The 17,557-nt window shown below is 39.8% G+C and overlaps 3 protein-coding genes across 5 annotated transcripts; 1 reads left to right on the top strand and 2 right to left on the bottom strand.

Moving 5' to 3' along the window:
• Positions 1 to 1,326: 1,326 nt before the first annotated feature.
• On the top strand, positions 1,327 to 7,556 carry nlrc3l1 (NLR family, CARD domain containing 3-like 1). 3 transcript variants are annotated; one of them, XM_046410245.1, is made up of 7 exons: positions 1,327 to 1,421; positions 3,188 to 3,477; positions 3,610 to 3,714; positions 3,826 to 3,903; positions 4,013 to 4,121; positions 4,218 to 4,458; positions 5,287 to 7,556. In XM_046410245.1, exons 2-7 carry the CDS (start codon positions 3,302 to 3,304, stop codon positions 6,903 to 6,905), a joined length of 2,328 nt encoding a protein of 775 aa, XP_046266201.1. In that variant the 5' UTR covers positions 1,327 to 1,421; positions 3,188 to 3,301; the 3' UTR covers positions 6,906 to 7,556. The 3 variants fall into 3 exon arrangements, with proteins under 3 accessions (XP_046266201.1, XP_046266202.1, XP_046266203.1); XM_046410246.1 differs by lacking the exon at positions 1,327 to 1,421 and adding an exon at positions 1,470 to 1,668; XM_046410247.1 differs by lacking the exon at positions 1,327 to 1,421 and adding an exon at positions 1,681 to 1,939.
• Positions 7,470 to 9,078, bottom strand: LOC124070380 (interleukin-1 receptor accessory protein-like). Its single transcript, XM_046410250.1, has 5 exons — positions 8,939 to 9,078; positions 8,823 to 8,864; positions 8,680 to 8,742; positions 8,370 to 8,499; positions 7,470 to 8,269 (listed from the first exon to the last, which is right to left on the bottom strand). The coding sequence occupies exons 1-5, from the start codon at positions 8,961 to 8,963 to the stop codon at positions 8,059 to 8,061; spliced, it is 471 nt and encodes a 156-aa protein (XP_046266206.1). The 5' UTR covers positions 8,964 to 9,078; the 3' UTR covers positions 7,470 to 8,058.
• Positions 9,079 to 10,250: 1,172 nt separating this feature from the next.
• Positions 10,251 to 17,513, bottom strand: rnf121 (ring finger protein 121). Its single transcript, XM_046410249.1, has 9 exons — positions 17,354 to 17,513; positions 16,188 to 16,225; positions 15,510 to 15,651; positions 14,976 to 15,130; positions 14,781 to 14,888; positions 13,024 to 13,144; positions 12,812 to 12,945; positions 11,616 to 11,717; positions 10,251 to 10,753 (listed from the first exon to the last, which is right to left on the bottom strand). Exons 1-9 carry the CDS (start codon positions 17,429 to 17,431, stop codon positions 10,633 to 10,635), a joined length of 999 nt encoding a protein of 332 aa, XP_046266205.1. The 5' UTR covers positions 17,432 to 17,513; the 3' UTR covers positions 10,251 to 10,632.
• Between the last annotated feature and the right edge of the window lie 44 nt (positions 17,514 to 17,557).

The raw sequence follows: 17,557 nt of genomic DNA, 5'->3' as shown, positions 1-17,557 counted from the left end.
AAGCGCAGTGTAGCGGTCACTAACAAGACAAGGATGCTGACATGCGCCTCGCTTTTTTTCCCCCTTGTATTGGTAAACATCCTCAGGGCCTAACCCTATATTCACCTCATGGATCCTCACTGTACCGCAAAGACTACGTTTAAACTGATTGTCTCACCATATAGATCAAAAAATAAATGCATTGGTGAGTCGCCTGTATTCTTTTAGTTACTACGTGTTTGTTTTCCGACTGTTAGAAACAGTATCCTGTGTGAAGTTTATAATGTAAATAGATTTCAGAAGAAGAGGCAGAACAATATCCCCTGCACAATCATAGCAGTTTCAGCTGCACCTGACATGGAGTAGGCCTATTATCCTGGTATAACAGCTGTGCCAGAAATGACTTATCTAAAAAATGATTAATCATATTCATGTCTTCTCCATATTAGCTAATGTTAAATGTAGTAAATCTCTTCCTAATACAGACAATTATTACAATTATAAGGCGAACTTCACCAGCTTTACAAGCTTTTTGCCATAAATAAATAAATTGTATAGACCCTTTTGTGCCTGCAGAGGGGGCTCTAGTGTTTTTAATTGCCTCAACTGATGTCACTTGAGAGTATAAATGTTCGGTAACAGTGGATTCAAACCGCAGGACACAGGAGAGCAGGTTAAAAAACAAAGGAAAAACACTGGGGTAGTTGCAGGGACCATGAGAATAAGTTCAATTTATTTTAATTAAATGGCTTACAGACACAGATTAATATAGGGCAATGAACCATATTAAACCAGCATTAAGTCTGATTAGATTACAGAAAATGTTAAAAAAAAAAACAAAAAAAAAAACATGTTCATGTGTTGTCATATGATTTTCTCACAGCAGAGCTAATACTTGCTACACGGTACGCTACAACCCCGAAAATGAAGTAACTAAATGGTCTCCAGGCCCAAAGATGGCCATTTTCAATGGCAAAAAAAGTTTTCTCAAGCACTGTTCTTACTTGCAGTTGTGAGGTGTTTACATGGTTATTGCCACCCTTTTCTCCATCACATTCATTTGCCAAATGTGACCATCATCTCATAAAATATTGTGCCTTGTTACGTGAAAGGCATAAACTACCCAACAGTTTTTAAAGTTAAGATTGAGCTCCCCCTAATGGCCCAGACCAAAACAGCTAGAACAATGTTAAAATCTGTCTTAATTGTTAAGGCATCAGTAGTCTAATAATAAAACAACAGTACACAATAAATGATAATATAACGTTATTTTATTTGTTGACACTGTGTTTTTATTCCTCCACCACTGGCCGTGTAGAAAACAGAGTGTTCTTAACTTGTCCGGCCAGTAGATGGCGCAGTCTGTTTGGTAATACTTTGTGACTCAGTATGGACAAGAACGAAGAAGAAACTTTTGCTTCCTGAATCGGATTGAAACACCAGTGAGTAAACATGACAAAACATTTGAAAAGTAGCAATAATGTATTTATTTGTCAAAATAAATTGCCAAAGGGTTTACATAACCATTATAAAAGTAATATGATATTTTTTGCGCAACGTCCTCTTGCCTTTGCCTTATTCTTGGTTTGAGGCTTCGTGGTGCGTCTTTGTTGGGGTATTTTTATTTCCAAATTCAGTGCTAAATTTAAACTATAAATACGCCATAAAACTACGTTGGCATTATATTTGGTAAGTACTTGTTGCCGGTGAGGCAGTCTGTCACAAATATATCTACTCGAGATGTCAAGGCTCGAAGGGTGAAGTTGAATTAGCAATATATGTCAAAATTAGGCCATGTAACAGCTAAAGTTAGCACGGTCCGTCAGTCACACTGCATGAACTGCGTGTTTTACAGTTTTAGTTCATTACAGTTCTACAGTTTTTGACATTGTAAAGTGTGACGGTGTGCAGGTTTCAGCTCCAGAGCGAGTTCGGGGTTACTCATTACAGCATTTCCAGGGTAAGATGAGGAAGAAACATTACATTTTGTCCCAACTATATATTGAGGATTGGCTACAAGACGATTAAGGTGAAGAGAAAGTTTGAGTTTTTCCATTGCCAAGCACTGTTGTTTCGCGTTTTACAATTTAATTTTCACAAAATGTCAAGTTGGCAAAAGGGTAAACACAAACTGTTCTCCTTTTAATTTTGGTTTCAACGTTTTATACAGCAGCCTGCCAAATAAAAACGACTGCATATATAATTTTATCACCATTGTTTAGGCATTTTTAATCTGGGCCGAATACGGCACATGTGGTTATTACATGGCTTGATTAAGGTATACATTAGGCTGACATCTGATTCCAGTGCTGAAACTGTTCTGGGCCAGCACTGTGTCTGCTGCTAGCCTCGTGCTGGCTCTTGTGTGGGCCACCAAAGAGCCGTCATTATTTGCGGTATGTGGGCCGAGTGTAAGTGCATTGTGTGGGCCAGAACCGGTCCGGACCAATTTTGCTATGTGATATCACATCAAATGATCATCATGGGTAAAGATAATGAAAAAGTTAAAGAATTTCCCCTCGGTAAATAAAGGATTTCTGATTCTGATAACCGCGTTGTGACAGTGTAAACATTCATTTGTCAAATAGAAACAAAAGACAACAAGAAAATTTGGATCTTTGATAAAGGTATCACGTTACTTTAAATCTGTAAAAGGCAACATTCATTCATTCATTTTCCATACTGCTTATCTGTCAGGGTTGCGGGGGGGCTGGAGCTTATCCCAGCTGACTAGGGGATGGGGTTCACCCTGGATTGGTCGCCAGTCAATCACAAGGCTGACCCACACAAAGACAGACAACCGCACACTCACACACGCACATCTAGGGGCAATGTAGAGTAGCCAATTATCCTAAAGTGCTTATTTTTTGTAATGTGGGAGGAAGCCAGAGTACCCAGAGAAAACCCACGCAGGTACATGCAACATACAAAGAACATTCAAACTCCACACAGAAGAGCCCAGACCGGGAACCCTCTTGCTATGAGGCAACAGTGCTAACCACTGCCCCACTGTGCCGCCCTAAAAGGCAACATCATGATCGTATTTGTGCTTTATTGCATCAGTTTATTTTCTTGTTCTGTATTTAAAGTCTGGATCTTCAGGCTGAATAAGCTGCCAATAGAAGAACCTGAAAGTCTGGTTTGGTAACAGAGTTCGTTATACTCCCTGACAGGGAATATGAGATCTGCTATATTATATGTTTTCCAGGCTTGTTCTTCTGCCAGTACGGACAATCTACTTTCCTGAAACTGCCTCTGGGAAGCAGAAAGTGATCATTCTGTGAGCTTGTCATGTTCATCAGTGGCTGACCCCCTCTACAGTATGATGGATGACATTGAAACGGAGGCGATAGCCATGGCGTCAGGCAGCTCTTCAGTTGGGGAGGCCGTGTCTGGTAGAGGGCAGAGTGCATCAAATGAAGATGATGACATCTACTACATCCCTGAAAGAAGACCTTCTCTGGACCTGGGGCCAAGTCCAATGGACATTAGCCACTGGTATTGATCTTTGTTCACTTACTAGTCTTATCAGTCTCTCACTGTATAACAGTACATCTGGGTAGTATATTTATGGCAAGTATTATCCAATTCACAACCAGTCATTCTGCGCTTCTTCTGTCGTTTTTCCAGGCACTTTGTGGAACATGCCTCATCTCCAGCTCTGAGCTACTGGTCAATGACAAGTGAGGAGAACTTGGAGGAGGACATGAAGGACGAAGATGGATCCTGCACTAGGTACAAACCATATAAAGTATTCAGCAAAGCTTAAATCTCGAATACCCATTCCTTCCTTAGTTCTACAGTACACTGAGCATAATTCAAGCCCTTTTGTTATTCTGGTTTTAGGGTCCAGCTGAACAGAGCAGATTCTTTTTCCAGCTGCTACTCCTTGGACAGCGATGACTGTGAAAAGAGAATCCCTAAGTAAGAAATATCACCCACGAGACATGGCACTTAGGCGTGTTAGTGTGTGTGAATATATAAGAGATGGTTACTAAAATATGTTTAAATCTCTGCACTGTTGCCTCACCAGGGCAAAAAGCAATGATGAGGTCGTCTCAGAGCTTTCTGACACACCTGAGTTAATCAAAGATTCAGCTGAGATTAAGCATCCCTCTCTGACAGTGGCATTCACTTTTAAGGTCAGTAATCAATTTTCAAGAATAAAATAAACAAAACAAAACACACTGTTTAGTTGAAAGTGACATCACTGTATCTTATCCTTCCTTTGAAATCAGGCTATTTCTAAAACCCTTGGGAAGTTGTCCAAGCAGGACATTAAGACATTCAAGATGATGCTGTGGAAGCGCTACCCACAGTCGTTCAACACTCCTCCCCAAGGCATGGACATGGTGGATCTTGTGGACCGGCTGCTTGAGTGTTACGACCTGGAGGTATCTTTGCAGATCACCAAAACCCTCCTTGAGGAAATTGGGCAAAAGCAGATGGTCAATTATCTCCAGACTTTGTGCCTCAGAAGTAAGTAAGCTTCTTAATGTGTTAAATGGCTAGTTACTGTTAATGTAATCTCAACGAAAGGGGTGGATATTATATTTGCACATGGCAAAGGAGATAACAGTCGAAAGAGCTGCTTTTAGTTTGATCACGCTGATGTCATTAAATGTCACCCAGTCAGAAGTGCCTTAATAAATGGGCCTACGAGGCAGGAGGAGGCAGAAAAAAACTTATTGTCAGAACAGGTTAAAAGAACTGGTTTGGTTATAATTTAGGTCACCGAACCGGTAAGAAAATGCCACGGGGGCAGCCGTGGCCTAGAGGTTGGAGAAGCGGCTTGTGACAGGCAGGAAAAATTTGAGTGTGGTGGAATGATAATGTCTCTCCCCCCCATTAGCCGGCTGATGTGCCCTTGAGCAAGGCACTTAACCCCCCAATATATGCTCCCCAGGCACTTGATGCAGCCCACTGCTCCTGTTTGTTTCACTGCATGTTGCATGTTGCATGTTGCATGTTGCGTGTTTCAATCAGTGATGGGTTGAATGCAGAGAAGTAATTTCCCAGCTTGGGATTAATAAAGTAATTTAAATTAAATTAAAAATTAAAATTAAAAGTGAAGAGGATGATTGAAAAAGATGACATTTCTTTCATTTATGTAGCAGATACACCCTCTGTAATTCATGTTAATTACAGTCTGGTTTCCAAGTTAGTAAAGACATACCAAATATAAACACTGAAAACTGATAAATAGTCACAAAATAATTGTGAGTCATGTTATGGAGCTTATATACCCAGTTCGAAACAAATTAGATAATCTTACACATATTTACATGCACATTTTTTATTTTTCAGATGAAGTACGTCACGATTTATGTGAGATTCTGAAGAGGACATACGGCGACGCATGTGATGATTCAGCCATGCAAGGAGAGAAGAGGCCCGTTGATGATGTCTTCACTGAGCTCTACATAACTTCAACGTGTGATAATGGCCCAAATATTGAACATGAGGTCATGACAATAGAAAAGCTGGACAGCAACCGGGAAGCAGGGGAACTGCTCTCTACTACGGATATTTTCAGTGTGGAAAAGCTGGAGTGCTCAAACATAAAGCTTTTGCTGATCATTGGAGTCGCAGGCTCAGGGAAGTCTATGGCGGTCAGAAAATTAGTCCTCGACTGGATTGAAGAGCGGTCCCATCAGCACGTGTCTTTCTTGTTTCCGTTGACGTTCAGAGAACTCAAACAGTTTGAGGGTTCTAAGATCTCCCTGTTGAACATCATACAGACACTCTACCCAGCAACAAAAAAACTGAGGGATGAGGATTACCAAAGCCAAGACTGCAAAATAATGTTTATCTTTGACGGCCTTGATGAGTACAGTGGGAAGCTTGACTTTCATAACACTGAGCTTCTTAGTGACCACACTGATACTGGCACCCTGAACACCATCGTGGTCAATCTCCTCAGAGGAAGGCTGCTCTACCGCGGCCTATTCGTGGTCACTTCTCGTCCGCAAGTAAAGCGTTACGTTCCTTGGGATACGCCGTACAAAGAGATAGATGTGTGTGGTTTCCGTGACCCTGAAAAGGATGAGTACTTCAAGAAGAGATTTCGGGACTCAGATCTAGCAGCTCGAGTTATTGCGCATATCAACTCTTTCAAAACCCTCCGCATCATGTGCCACCTACCCTTGTTTTGCTCACTGGTGGCTAATGAGTACGAGCGCATTTTTAAAGAGCATGGGACGCGGGCAAAGCTGCCCAGGAGCATCACCTACCTGTACACTAAGCTGCTGCTTGCACTCTTGTGTCGGCTTCGCAAATTCAGAGCTCCAGATCGTAGCATAGATAAAGAGAGAGACTTCCTCATGAAACTCGGAAAGCTGGCTTTCAACATGCTTGAACAAGGCCAGTTCAAGATTACCAGGTACGACTGGAAAGAGGTTGGAATCAACGACGTAGAGGCAGTGATTAACAGTGGCCTGTGCACACAGTACATCACAAAGCCATTTGTCTTGCATCAAGAGAAAGTTCTCAGCTTTATCCACCCCACCATGCAGGAGTACCTGGCTGCCCTTTATGCATTTCTCTCCTTTAGCAATCAGGGGAAGAACATTTTTGACCACCAAAGGAAACACAGGTTAATCGGGATGTTGAAGGGGCACAAGGTGATGGAGCTGTACAGGAGCGCTGTGGAAAGAAGCCTGCTGTGTGACGACGGCAAACTGGACATTTTCCTGCGTTTCCTATTTGGAATGGCAGTTAAGACCAATCTAGAACTTCTCCAACCATTCTGCAACTCTTCTGCAAAGTGGCCAACATTCACTGAAGATGCTGCTGCACTCATCAGGAGGAAGATCACAGAAAATCAGTATCCTGGCAGAAATGGCAACTTGCAACGTTGCCTGGAAGAGCTGGGTGTGTGCGATGCAGAGGCGGCCCCCAGTTCATCAGACTCTTTTCAACGCTGAGCAAAATCTTTTTGACACTAAACAACCATCAAGGATTCCATTGAGGAGGAGGAGGAGGAGGACTTGTTTAAGACATGTGTCTGCCCTGATGAACAAACATGTTTTCTGTTTGTAGAACGTATGCACCAATGAAAACTTAGAGCCAAACATAATCTACTCTGAAATTACACTGAAACCAAAGAATACAGATGTGGAAATAGAGTCTTTTAGGGGAATGGGGATTGTGTGTTTCAGTGTGTGTTAATATGGATTTATTTTTCTGTTTTTATACAATTAATATGCAATCAAAGATTTTTGATAGACTATTAATTGTTGATTGTATTGCTAGTTCATCTTCCATTTGTGCTTCTTATGTCTTAGTCTTAAAATCCCTTCAAAGAATGTCTGAGCTATATTAATAAGACAGTAATTCATAAGCACTATTGATCTGATCTAAAAAAAAAAAAAAACTATTTTTTTTTCTAACTATTTTGCACTTTTAAGTTTTATCTATTATTATTGCTTGTTGGCTGTTTACATTCATGTTTTGGTGTGCAGTGCATTAATCAGACTGAAGAGCTGCAGTTCTGTTAATATTTATCCTGCAAAGTATTTGGTGAAAAGTCACCTGTTTGAAATAAATGAAACAATTCAACTCTAAGGAAATCACAACAAGGATCCATCAGCACCGTGATTCGACTTTGTCTTACTATGGAGTATATTTTAGATGGCTTATCACCAGCAAACACAGACGCTAGAGTAATACACAAGTATGTGCAAAAAAAGCTTAGCAATTACATGTTATGCTATCTCTGTATTCTGCAGCCAAAAGACAGTTTCTTTGTATTGTAGAGGCATCTAAAAGTAATTTAGACAAAGGGACAAGTCAGTTCCACATGAAATGCTGCCCCTGGACTTTATCACCGCTGCATTAAATTTCTGCCAGGAGTTGTTTAACAGCACTGCGGATCCCAGTGGATCAGAAGGAGTTGTGTTTTACATTGTACCACTCTTGGTCTCACTGAGGGGCAGCTCCCTGTAGAACCACATGCACCTGAAGTTTTGTAAATTTGGGCTGTTTTTCAGCATAGTTTTTGCATCCAGCAGTATAACATAAATGTAAAGTCACATCAAATATGAGTTAGCTTGTAAGCAATACATGGCTCAGAGAATTTCAGTTTTTTTTTTTAACTGCAATAACATTCAGTGTTGCCTTTTTTTTCCCAACTTTGCAATCGTTACGCATTGCTGCTAAGGTTGTGTACTTTTGGACTGTTCCAACAGCATTTGTCACAACACAAGTAAAGATAGATTTGAGGTCCTCTGATGTGACATTCTTCAACAGCAAACTCCTCTGTATGATGGCACCATCCTCCAAAGTGAATCTAAAACAAGCAGTCATTCCAGCTCAGTCGGAAGTTGTTTTTAGGATCAGTTCAGAATTCATACTGTATTAAGGTAATTTCCATTAAAATTGAAACTCACTCCTCTGATTCGACTATTCTGCCACTGCTGGGCGTATCTTCAGGGAAAGAACCATTGATGAGCCAGTAGATGACTGTCTGATCAGCTTCACAATTTGCAAATGCTTCACAGTGAAGAAACAGCTGCTCTCCTGCGAGGCAGAATACATCGAGACTCATCATGCACAGTCACGGTACAGCTCTGCTATATGTACAGGAACCCTTTAAGGTCACTTCACAAAAAAAAATCCTTAGCTATAACCTTTAACAAGCTCTCCTAGCTGTGAACATCTGAAAACACGTGAGAGAATTTGGTCCTTTCTGTGCATTACCTGGACGAGCTTTTATCTGGACACGATGCGGCCCAATGATCTTGGGAGATTCATCCTCAGAAACTGAAGAGCAAATTTAGGTTAGCACAAAAAATGTCTCATTACCAAAAAAATAAAACTGTCACTCATGAAACATACTGTACCTGGAAAGCCATCTGCAAGCAGCAGACATAGAGATCCTAAAGCTAAAGCAGAAACACAACATGTTCACAACCAAGGCCACAATATAGTGAAAATGGGTTGGTCTTAGTGTTATTACCTTTGACAACAGATGACAGCTTCATACTGACTCCTCCAGTGAGAGATTCATGCTGTTGTCTGCCATCCGGGTCACAATATATATACACACACACAATTCACTTCCCCTTCGCCCACTCAATATGTATCATGTTCTCATTTCATTGTTGACACACACGTTATGATTACATAAATCAAGCATGCTGAATCATTCAGAGCTCCACTTGTGTCAATGTATAATGTCATCTGATGAATTTGGCTTTAGGATGAATGGATAAAATATTTACACACAATTTCAACCATGTGACATTTATTCAACTGATCTTGGATCAAAAACAATGACAGCAAAACAAAATGATTATGTTCGACTTGTCCCTTAACTGTGTGAACTGGTAGGGGTTCAAGAAAAAGAGGTCTGTACTACCTGACCATCACCCTCCAGCCACTTTCGACTAGAAAATCCACACATAAAGGGACGTGAATTACAAAAAAAATAATACTGGCACGATCAGCACTCTCACCAAGTTAAAGGATCATTCCAGGATGTTTGTCTTTTAGTTTGAACTGTCAGTGTTTTTTTTGTGTACTTCAGGTCAGTTGAAGTTCACCAAAATTACAAAAAAACATGTTTTCCTCACCAACCTCCAGCCAGCAGTACCTGGTCATGTAGACACCTGGCTTTTTTTGGCCAGGCCTTTTTTCCATCAACCTTTTGAGATCTCGGCTCCCATCACAATACGATGGAGGTGACCTAAATGACAGTGTTGTGAACAGCACTGAAAAAATGAGACTTAAAACTGTCAGCAGAAATGTGTCACTTCAGAAACCAAATAAAGTTCCACAGAAAGAATGAAGTTTCCCAAGGTCAACGTCTTTTCAATGCTACACAGAACTTGTCTTCTTGCAATTTAGGTGAACTGACCCTTTACATACAAACTGTGTGGGCGAAAACAGAAGACCTGGTTTGGTAGACTATGCAAACTTAATGAAGGGAATTACTGTATGAGTGGTAAAGGTCAGAACAAACAAGACTGTTTTGCCAGTTGGTAAGGATGAGTGTATATGAAAACAATGTGGACATTTTGAAATCAGGTAATATTAAAAGTTCCATCTTAACAAGCACTCTATGAGTCCTCCATGTAAGTACGATTAGCACTTCTTCCCTCATGATGAGGTCTCTTCTCACATGACGCATGACTGCCAGTACTTAGCAAACTGTCAGGTCACAAGTTCAAAATGTGAAGGGCAAGCCAAGCAGCTGCATGTACATTAAATGACGAAATGGAAGTCTGGACATCTGTGTATTTTGGAGGCACAGGGAGTGATTACATATGTTGATTTCCATTTTTTATTACTCATGAGGATGACAAACTCCAATAAGATCCTTTAACTAAGTATTAACAAACTCTTAAGACATAAATTAGTGATAAAAAGCACCTCTCTAATGATTTTGACAACTGTTTTACTAGGCCAGAAGATGCACAAACCAGTTATTCAGATGTGTGAAGCAAATCCTGGGAAACTGACAGATATCCAAATTCAGATTACCAATAAAATTCAAATAAACTGTAAATACACATAACATGTGCCTATAAATATATACAAAAGTATAGACACTTTTTATTGGTGTTTTAGTTCAATGTTAGGCCCTCAGTCTTTTGAGCCAGTGCATATCTTCCCCACATGGCGTGCATGTCCATTTCCGACAGTCACGGGTCACTCCAGACCTAGGACATAGTTGATACCTTGCACAAATCCAATAATAACAGGCTGCCAGGCCACCAAGTACCGAAGCCAGTCTAAAAGCTGTCCATACATGACATGCGGTCTCTCCCATCTAAAATACTTAAGTTAAGGAAAAACAACTTCAATGAATATAATACATACAACTGATACAGAACCAAGGGGAGGTAAAAACTGCTTTCAGTGTATCTAGACAGAATTGTTTATTTTATGGTGTCATACAGATGACTCAAATGTAATCCCTGAACCACAAAAAGGAACAGGAACTTGTTATATAACATAAACATTCCACATCTTGTTCAAAACACCCTCCAATGAGTAGCCTAAAAATGTTACTGTCGAAACTTCCTCTCTGTTACAAGAAGGGTGTCTTTTCTTCTCTAAGTTGCCATGACTGGGTTTCCTGAACGCTGGCTACATGTCATCTTAGCTTCTGTCCTCCCACAAAATGTGTCTACAATTTTTTTGTGAATGTACATACATAAAATCGCTAACGTTGCACAAACCATTAGGTTATTCATTGTGAAACTAGAATTACCAGCTCACAGTTGTATGCCTTGGGCAACCACTCAAGAAGAAGTGTACCTCCATGGCTGCCCAGACTCAAATATGTAAGGAACACCTTGAAGGAATTTAGTCTATAAGTATTAAGTATTACTGATGGCATGCTTTCTTAACTTAGAGACTATTTTAACAGAAGAGTAAGAAGACTGACTGAGAACTTGAAGGTCAGTATCATTTAAACCAATGAGCACTGGCAACAACATTGCTGCAAAGAAGCTACAAAGTCTAAAACGTGGATGCTTCACATCACACGTGTCTTTAACCCCGGAGCATGTAAGATCTTCTGGTTATTCTTGAGATATAATGCATTCACAAGAAAAGAAAGAAAAGAAAGAAAAGAAAACAGCAACAGGTAAAGGTCACATGTGAGAATTACAGAATAAAAAGGATACGGGTTACTGAACATCCTCTTCAGATCCACCTTCTCTTTGCAGTATGGGCACATCTGCTTCTTCCCGACGATACACCATCCTCTTATGCAGAACTCGTGAAACCTGAGCTTGGAGTTAAGGCTCAGCAGCACAGTGGCTCAAAATTTCATAATGTTGAAAATTGCATCTTACTGTTGAAATCAGATCAGTTTTACTGGATTAATTTAAACAAGGGTGGAAAAAAAGACAATATATTGAAAACAATAAATGTAAAAACGCAGTTCTATAAAACATCTGGCTTTCCAGGACAGAAAATCACTTCCTAAATCAATTTAAATAGCAAAAACAGTTACTGCACTGGAAAACAAGACCCAGGAGTTACAGTTTAACTGTAAATTTGCATAATCAACTGACATATGAAAACTCAAGCAATTTTTTACACTTTTGGAGATAATGCCAGGTTTAAGGGAAAAAAAAATAATAACTGGCCAGTATTTGTTCAACATAATGCAATCTTGGTGTGCTTTGCAGCTGAATAATCCATTTCTAATCAAGATAACAGAAAATGTTGAGCTCAGTTATTAAGAGTAGCTAAAACAAAATAAATAAAACCTGAATTGTGTAAAATAGCTGTCAAATGTCAAAAAATAAAAGCAGCCTGTACTGTACTGCAATGTTATATCTGCCAATTAAGTTATAAGAACAACTAACCAATATCAGCCAATAACATCGGCCTGCTCATATGCCATGTGCACTCACAGAATAAAGAAGGAAAATCTTATCTTTATCTGTAAAAAGGGAATTCTGCTTTGTTTGACTGGATGTGATTCAGTTCAGCCATACAAGAGGAGGGCAGAGAGCAGCAAACAGAAAACAAGCAAGCTTAACATAAACTAATTATAAATTATGAATCTAGAAATGAAACATACCCAAACCAAACATCACTGTGATACTAAATAAGGTTGCGTGTCATTTACAAGCAGCAGAAGATAATCATCAGGGAAGTAACGCAAGCTCAGATTAAAATATCAACATTGTAGAATAAAGTTACCAATTTCCCTTTGGGTGCTCACTGATTACACACTGGAGTTCCGTTACAAACCCATGACTATACCTTTTATGGACATGAAACACTCCATCATGCATCTGAACTTCTCTTTAACTGGTTAAAGACACAGTAATGTGAAAATATTTTTGTCTCTCACAAGGAAGGATACACATGGTTGCAGGATAATCTGTACGTGTTCTCAATAATCCCCTCCTCACTGACATCAACGAGGATGGGCTGACCACACACAGCGCAGATATTGTCAGAGAGGTGCTTGGTGGGCATGCCCGATGCACTGTAATACTAAAAGAAAAGGAAAATTACACTTGAGGTTATAGCCGCTACCACTGGGTGGGGCACAGATACAATCTGTCTGCTTACCCCAACAGTTGAAGCCATGAAGTCTGCACACATCTCAGCAAAGTCTCTTCCTAGCACCCCGTAATACAGCCCGTAGAATAACAGAGAAACACCGAAGTCCATTGCATCCTCCGGCTTTATCCTGGACAGACAAGGCACTGTGTGGGACTCATGGTTCAGGTGGTGTTCAATATAACCTTTAACATAACCTTTTAATCCATAAAACAGATGTGTGTTTCTATTTTTAGTTGGCAGCAAAGTTTACATGTTTTGGTAGATAACATGAATTTGTTCATTTGATTTTGACACTTGGTTACCAATAATCAGCATCACATGAACTCTTAAAGAAAGCAGGTGTTGCCCAATTCTTTCCCTGTAAACAATCGCTAAGCAAATTTGTCTATCACCAGGCACAAAGTGTCCTGCAAAACCAAAAGCCAACCAGAGACCCAGTCAGTCTGGCACCTTTTCCATCTACTTTCATGTCTCCATCATAGACTAAATGAATGAATAAACCCACACACTCGCAGCACTGGAGGGAAAGCGAACAGTTTTTCACATAAAGTACAGAATATTTTTTTTTATTTGTCCACATGTCCAAAAACTAAAAATCTATAAATTTTTCCAAAGACAGACAGACAGAAAAAAAAAGAACTAGACATTCTGTCTCAGATGGAAGGAAGTATTTAAGTTAGGTGGTATTTCTGTGGAGGAAGTGGGAAATCTGATTTGCCATGACATTCAGGAAGGACACATTTGAAGCTTTAAGGTACCTTCTTATTAGCACATTTTTCTCTATATGGCGTAGACAATCCTACAGCATGGATTCATCTAGTTAGAAGAATGTCAATAGACAATCATAAAGCCGCATTTAAGTGTAGTAAGTGGAACCTATTAGATAATGCAGCCTCACTAATGTAAGTATAATAGATCTTGTTAAATGTTTCTTCTCAATAAGTTAACCAACAGCTCAGTAACTTAAAAAAAAGCATGGACAAATAAAATACACTTTAAAAAAGTAGTGTGTAGTGTAATAGTGTAAGTAGTGTAGTTAAAAACAACTGACAATTCAACTTAAAAACTACAGGCACAAAAAACAAATACATGCAGTACATCATATCTTAAAACTCTAAGGAAAATAGCAGAATCAGTCACCCTAGGACTTATGCCTGTTTTAAATTCAGTTGAAATTCATCTGACCTCCTCCTGCAGACAAGTTGTCTGAGGCAGAAAACAGAAATCTTTCTTTTCTTCCTTTCTGACCATTAGGGACAGACAGAAGAGACACTGACATTTAATCTAAATGGAAGTTAGTGTGTCATCGTCAATGACAACATCTTTAGTCACAATGCATTTTTTTAAAAGTGTCACGTGATATTTGCTGTACGTGTCCTTCCCCCAGAGTTTACCTTTGAACACACACACCTGAGGCAGGAATTAAAAGACTGTTGTTTGACTTCAAACAAAGAAACAAAAAAAAAGAAACAGAACAGTACAGCACCTTTCAGATAGGAACTGAAATGTACAAAGGCTGTTGTCGAGGCAGTGATGAGCAAAAGTGGTATTAAAAGGGCAAAATAACATCATCTAGTGGCAGCCAAGTGCTACATATGGGACAAATACATCTGGGGTAGAAATCCTAAAATGGCAATTCAAGAGCAGCCCACAGTTTGAAGGATTTTATTTTCAATGGTATAACTCAATATCCACTAATGTTTTTGGTTGTGGGTCAGGTTGATTTAGCAACACTGAAATGATATGGAACTAATGATACATACCTGAATATTAGGTTTATACCAAAAAGTGTAAACATGACAACACTGTAGCCAACTATTCCCGTGGCATAGCTGATCTTGTAGAGGAGAAGGAACCACTTATACACCAACCTACAGTAGAAGAGGAGAAGGATTATTTTAAAAGTAAGCAATGCAGAACCCTTGATTAAAAGGATTAAGTGTAAACAATGGTTATACCTCGGTGTGGTGCAGGCCAACGGCTTGCGGGTGGCACGATAGGAGACGTAGGCTGTGATGACAGAGAAGATAAACCAGGTGCTCAGGAATCTCCACCAGTGAAGTTTGGTAGTAAAGTAGAGAGGAACTACCCACATCTGGAACAGAGTCACCAGCTACAAGACAGCAGAGCATACATGTTGGAAGATGTGTGTACATTGGTGATAAAACGTTACCAACAGAAAAACAGAGACACTACTGACAACATTATATATTTGGATAGTTTGGGACAAAAAGGCAAACGCCAGATGAAAGGAGTATTGATACAGTCATGTCTAAACAGAAAATAAAGAAAATAAAAGTTAATGCAGACTTGGGAGGGACAAGACTCTGCTATTCCATGATGTATTTTCTTCTGCTTCCCCATTACTTCAAACACAACTTTCAAATGACCTGTATCTGTATCCAAATCACACAAATTCTTTCAATTATGTGTCTTCACACGATGGTATTTCTTTACATCTGGGAGCTTCAAACATTTCACTTGGGTCTTACATTGTATGACTTTGGATGTCTCTGTTTCCACTGCACAAGGACTAGCTGGGCGATGACAAGTGTGACAATGAGGATGAGCACCATCTCTGCATGCATGGCCTCATGGCCTTTGTGTTTGGCGTGCATTCTTGCATGCTCCACCCTGTGGGAAAAAGCAGGAGATACTCAACCAATGTTATGTCACTGAGAGACACTATAAAACACTGTTTACTGCTTCATAGCAATGTAGGACAGACACGTCCTGAAAAGTACACAGTAAAGCTCTGCACACTGGTGTCCCCCAATGGCAATGACTGTGAAGTGCTTTAGACATGTCAACTTCAATACCATGAAATCATGAAATATTGCTGTAGACCGAGATTGGCCAACCAGGTTAGACCGAGATGCCTTGTAGCAGACAGACAAATTATTTAGTTCAGACAAGACCAGGTCTCCTTTACAAAGTTTAGTGTGGTAGTTCACAATAGTTTCTTTTTTGATTTTGTATGGAGTTATTTTCTTTACCAAGAAAAAAAAATCTTGCATGAGCAACTCTGCACCCTCAGGTGCAAAAACTGATTTTTTTTGGTGGATCTGCAGCCCATCCAGCTGAATGCATTTCAAAAAGAAACTACTCATAATTATGTATGTTGCAAAAATTAATGCATCATATATTAAAATTGTCGCAAAGATACTAACCTCCACTTCTCTTCTGGTGAAAGCTTGGACACATCAAACTAAAGGCAGGAAAAGACAAAATAATGACAATTACTGTTGGCACATTAGCAAATGAGCAGCTGGACAAATCAATAAAAACCAAAACGGTAACTGTAATGCTGAGCATGGGCAGTGTTTTCAATACTATATAATTATATACATGAAATAATTGAATTTAACTGAATGTCCCTCGGGATCAATAAAGTATCCATCTATCTATAAGCCTCACAATGCTTGATTACAAAGGATATACTTCAATTTTGAGTACTTTGCAAGTTCTCTACCACTTTCCTGCACTAGGAGGAAGGAAAAAAAAAATCACTCTCTTACTTCAATTCAAATCACATACACTTACAGTATATCACCAGTGAACCACAAAGATGTGATGTGTTTTTGTCAGTCTATTGTGAGGCCAGCCATGCAGCTATTCTGCCTATAATGCACATTTAGTAATTACACCTCACAGGACAGACTGTAATGGCTTTTAGCACTCGTTGCTGCTCACTCTGTGCTTTTTCAGACTGTTCCCTCCCACTGACAACAGTGTGACATTTAGGTTTGGTTTGACTTGCAGATTGAAATGCTACAGGAAGTAGCTTGGTTGGTTCACCCTGATATTGACAAACCACCTGGACGTTTGCACGGAAAAGCCAATACGTGACCTTTAACCCGATCAGCCACATCAGCTTTATTTGTATACTTATTAAAACAAGCTTTCAGACATTGCTGAACATAGCAGAGGCTATACGAGGGTTGAAAAAGAAAACATTCACTTTATTTAAAAAATAACATCTGAGCTAGCCATTGAAAGCAGATGGAAATGGAAAACTAGCATTACATGATTTGAACATTAGCCGGGTCAGACCAGCTAGACAGTTTAGCTATTGCTAAATGGCTCTCAGGGCGTTTCTCGATAGCACAGCTTTTTTTGTCGAATGAAGCACGATGAATTACGTTCAATAGACAATGCATTTTATCTAGACCCAGTACCTCAGCTCGATAACAGATGGCTAAAAGGTGGCTAACTGCTTATGGTAGGCTAAGCCCGTGTGTAACTTAGTGGCTAGTATACGGCTAGCACACCAGGATGCATCCACCTCCATCTGTATTATCTGCCATAGTACCTCTGCGTGGCCTATTAGTCTCACCTGGTTCGGTTCATTGTGATGTTCCAGTCCATGGTCGTGCTCAACACCATCAACCTCCACCTCAAACACCCCGGCCATCTTCGGAGTGCTGCTTTACCGTTCCGGGTCCATTAGCATTAGCAGCAAACGTAAGACGGTCACATCCTGTCTTGTTGGTTTTTTCCTCTTCAAAATAAAGTTCGGACCTAAAGTAGGTCAAATAAC

Source organism: Scatophagus argus, chromosome 14 (assembly GCF_020382885.2).
Source record: "Scatophagus argus isolate fScaArg1 chromosome 14, fScaArg1.pri, whole genome shotgun sequence".
In the NCBI taxonomy this organism is placed as follows: Eukaryota; Metazoa; Chordata; class Actinopteri; family Scatophagidae; genus Scatophagus; species Scatophagus argus.
The sequence above is the reverse complement of the archived record's forward strand: the minus strand, read 5'-3'. Positions and strand labels throughout refer to the sequence as shown.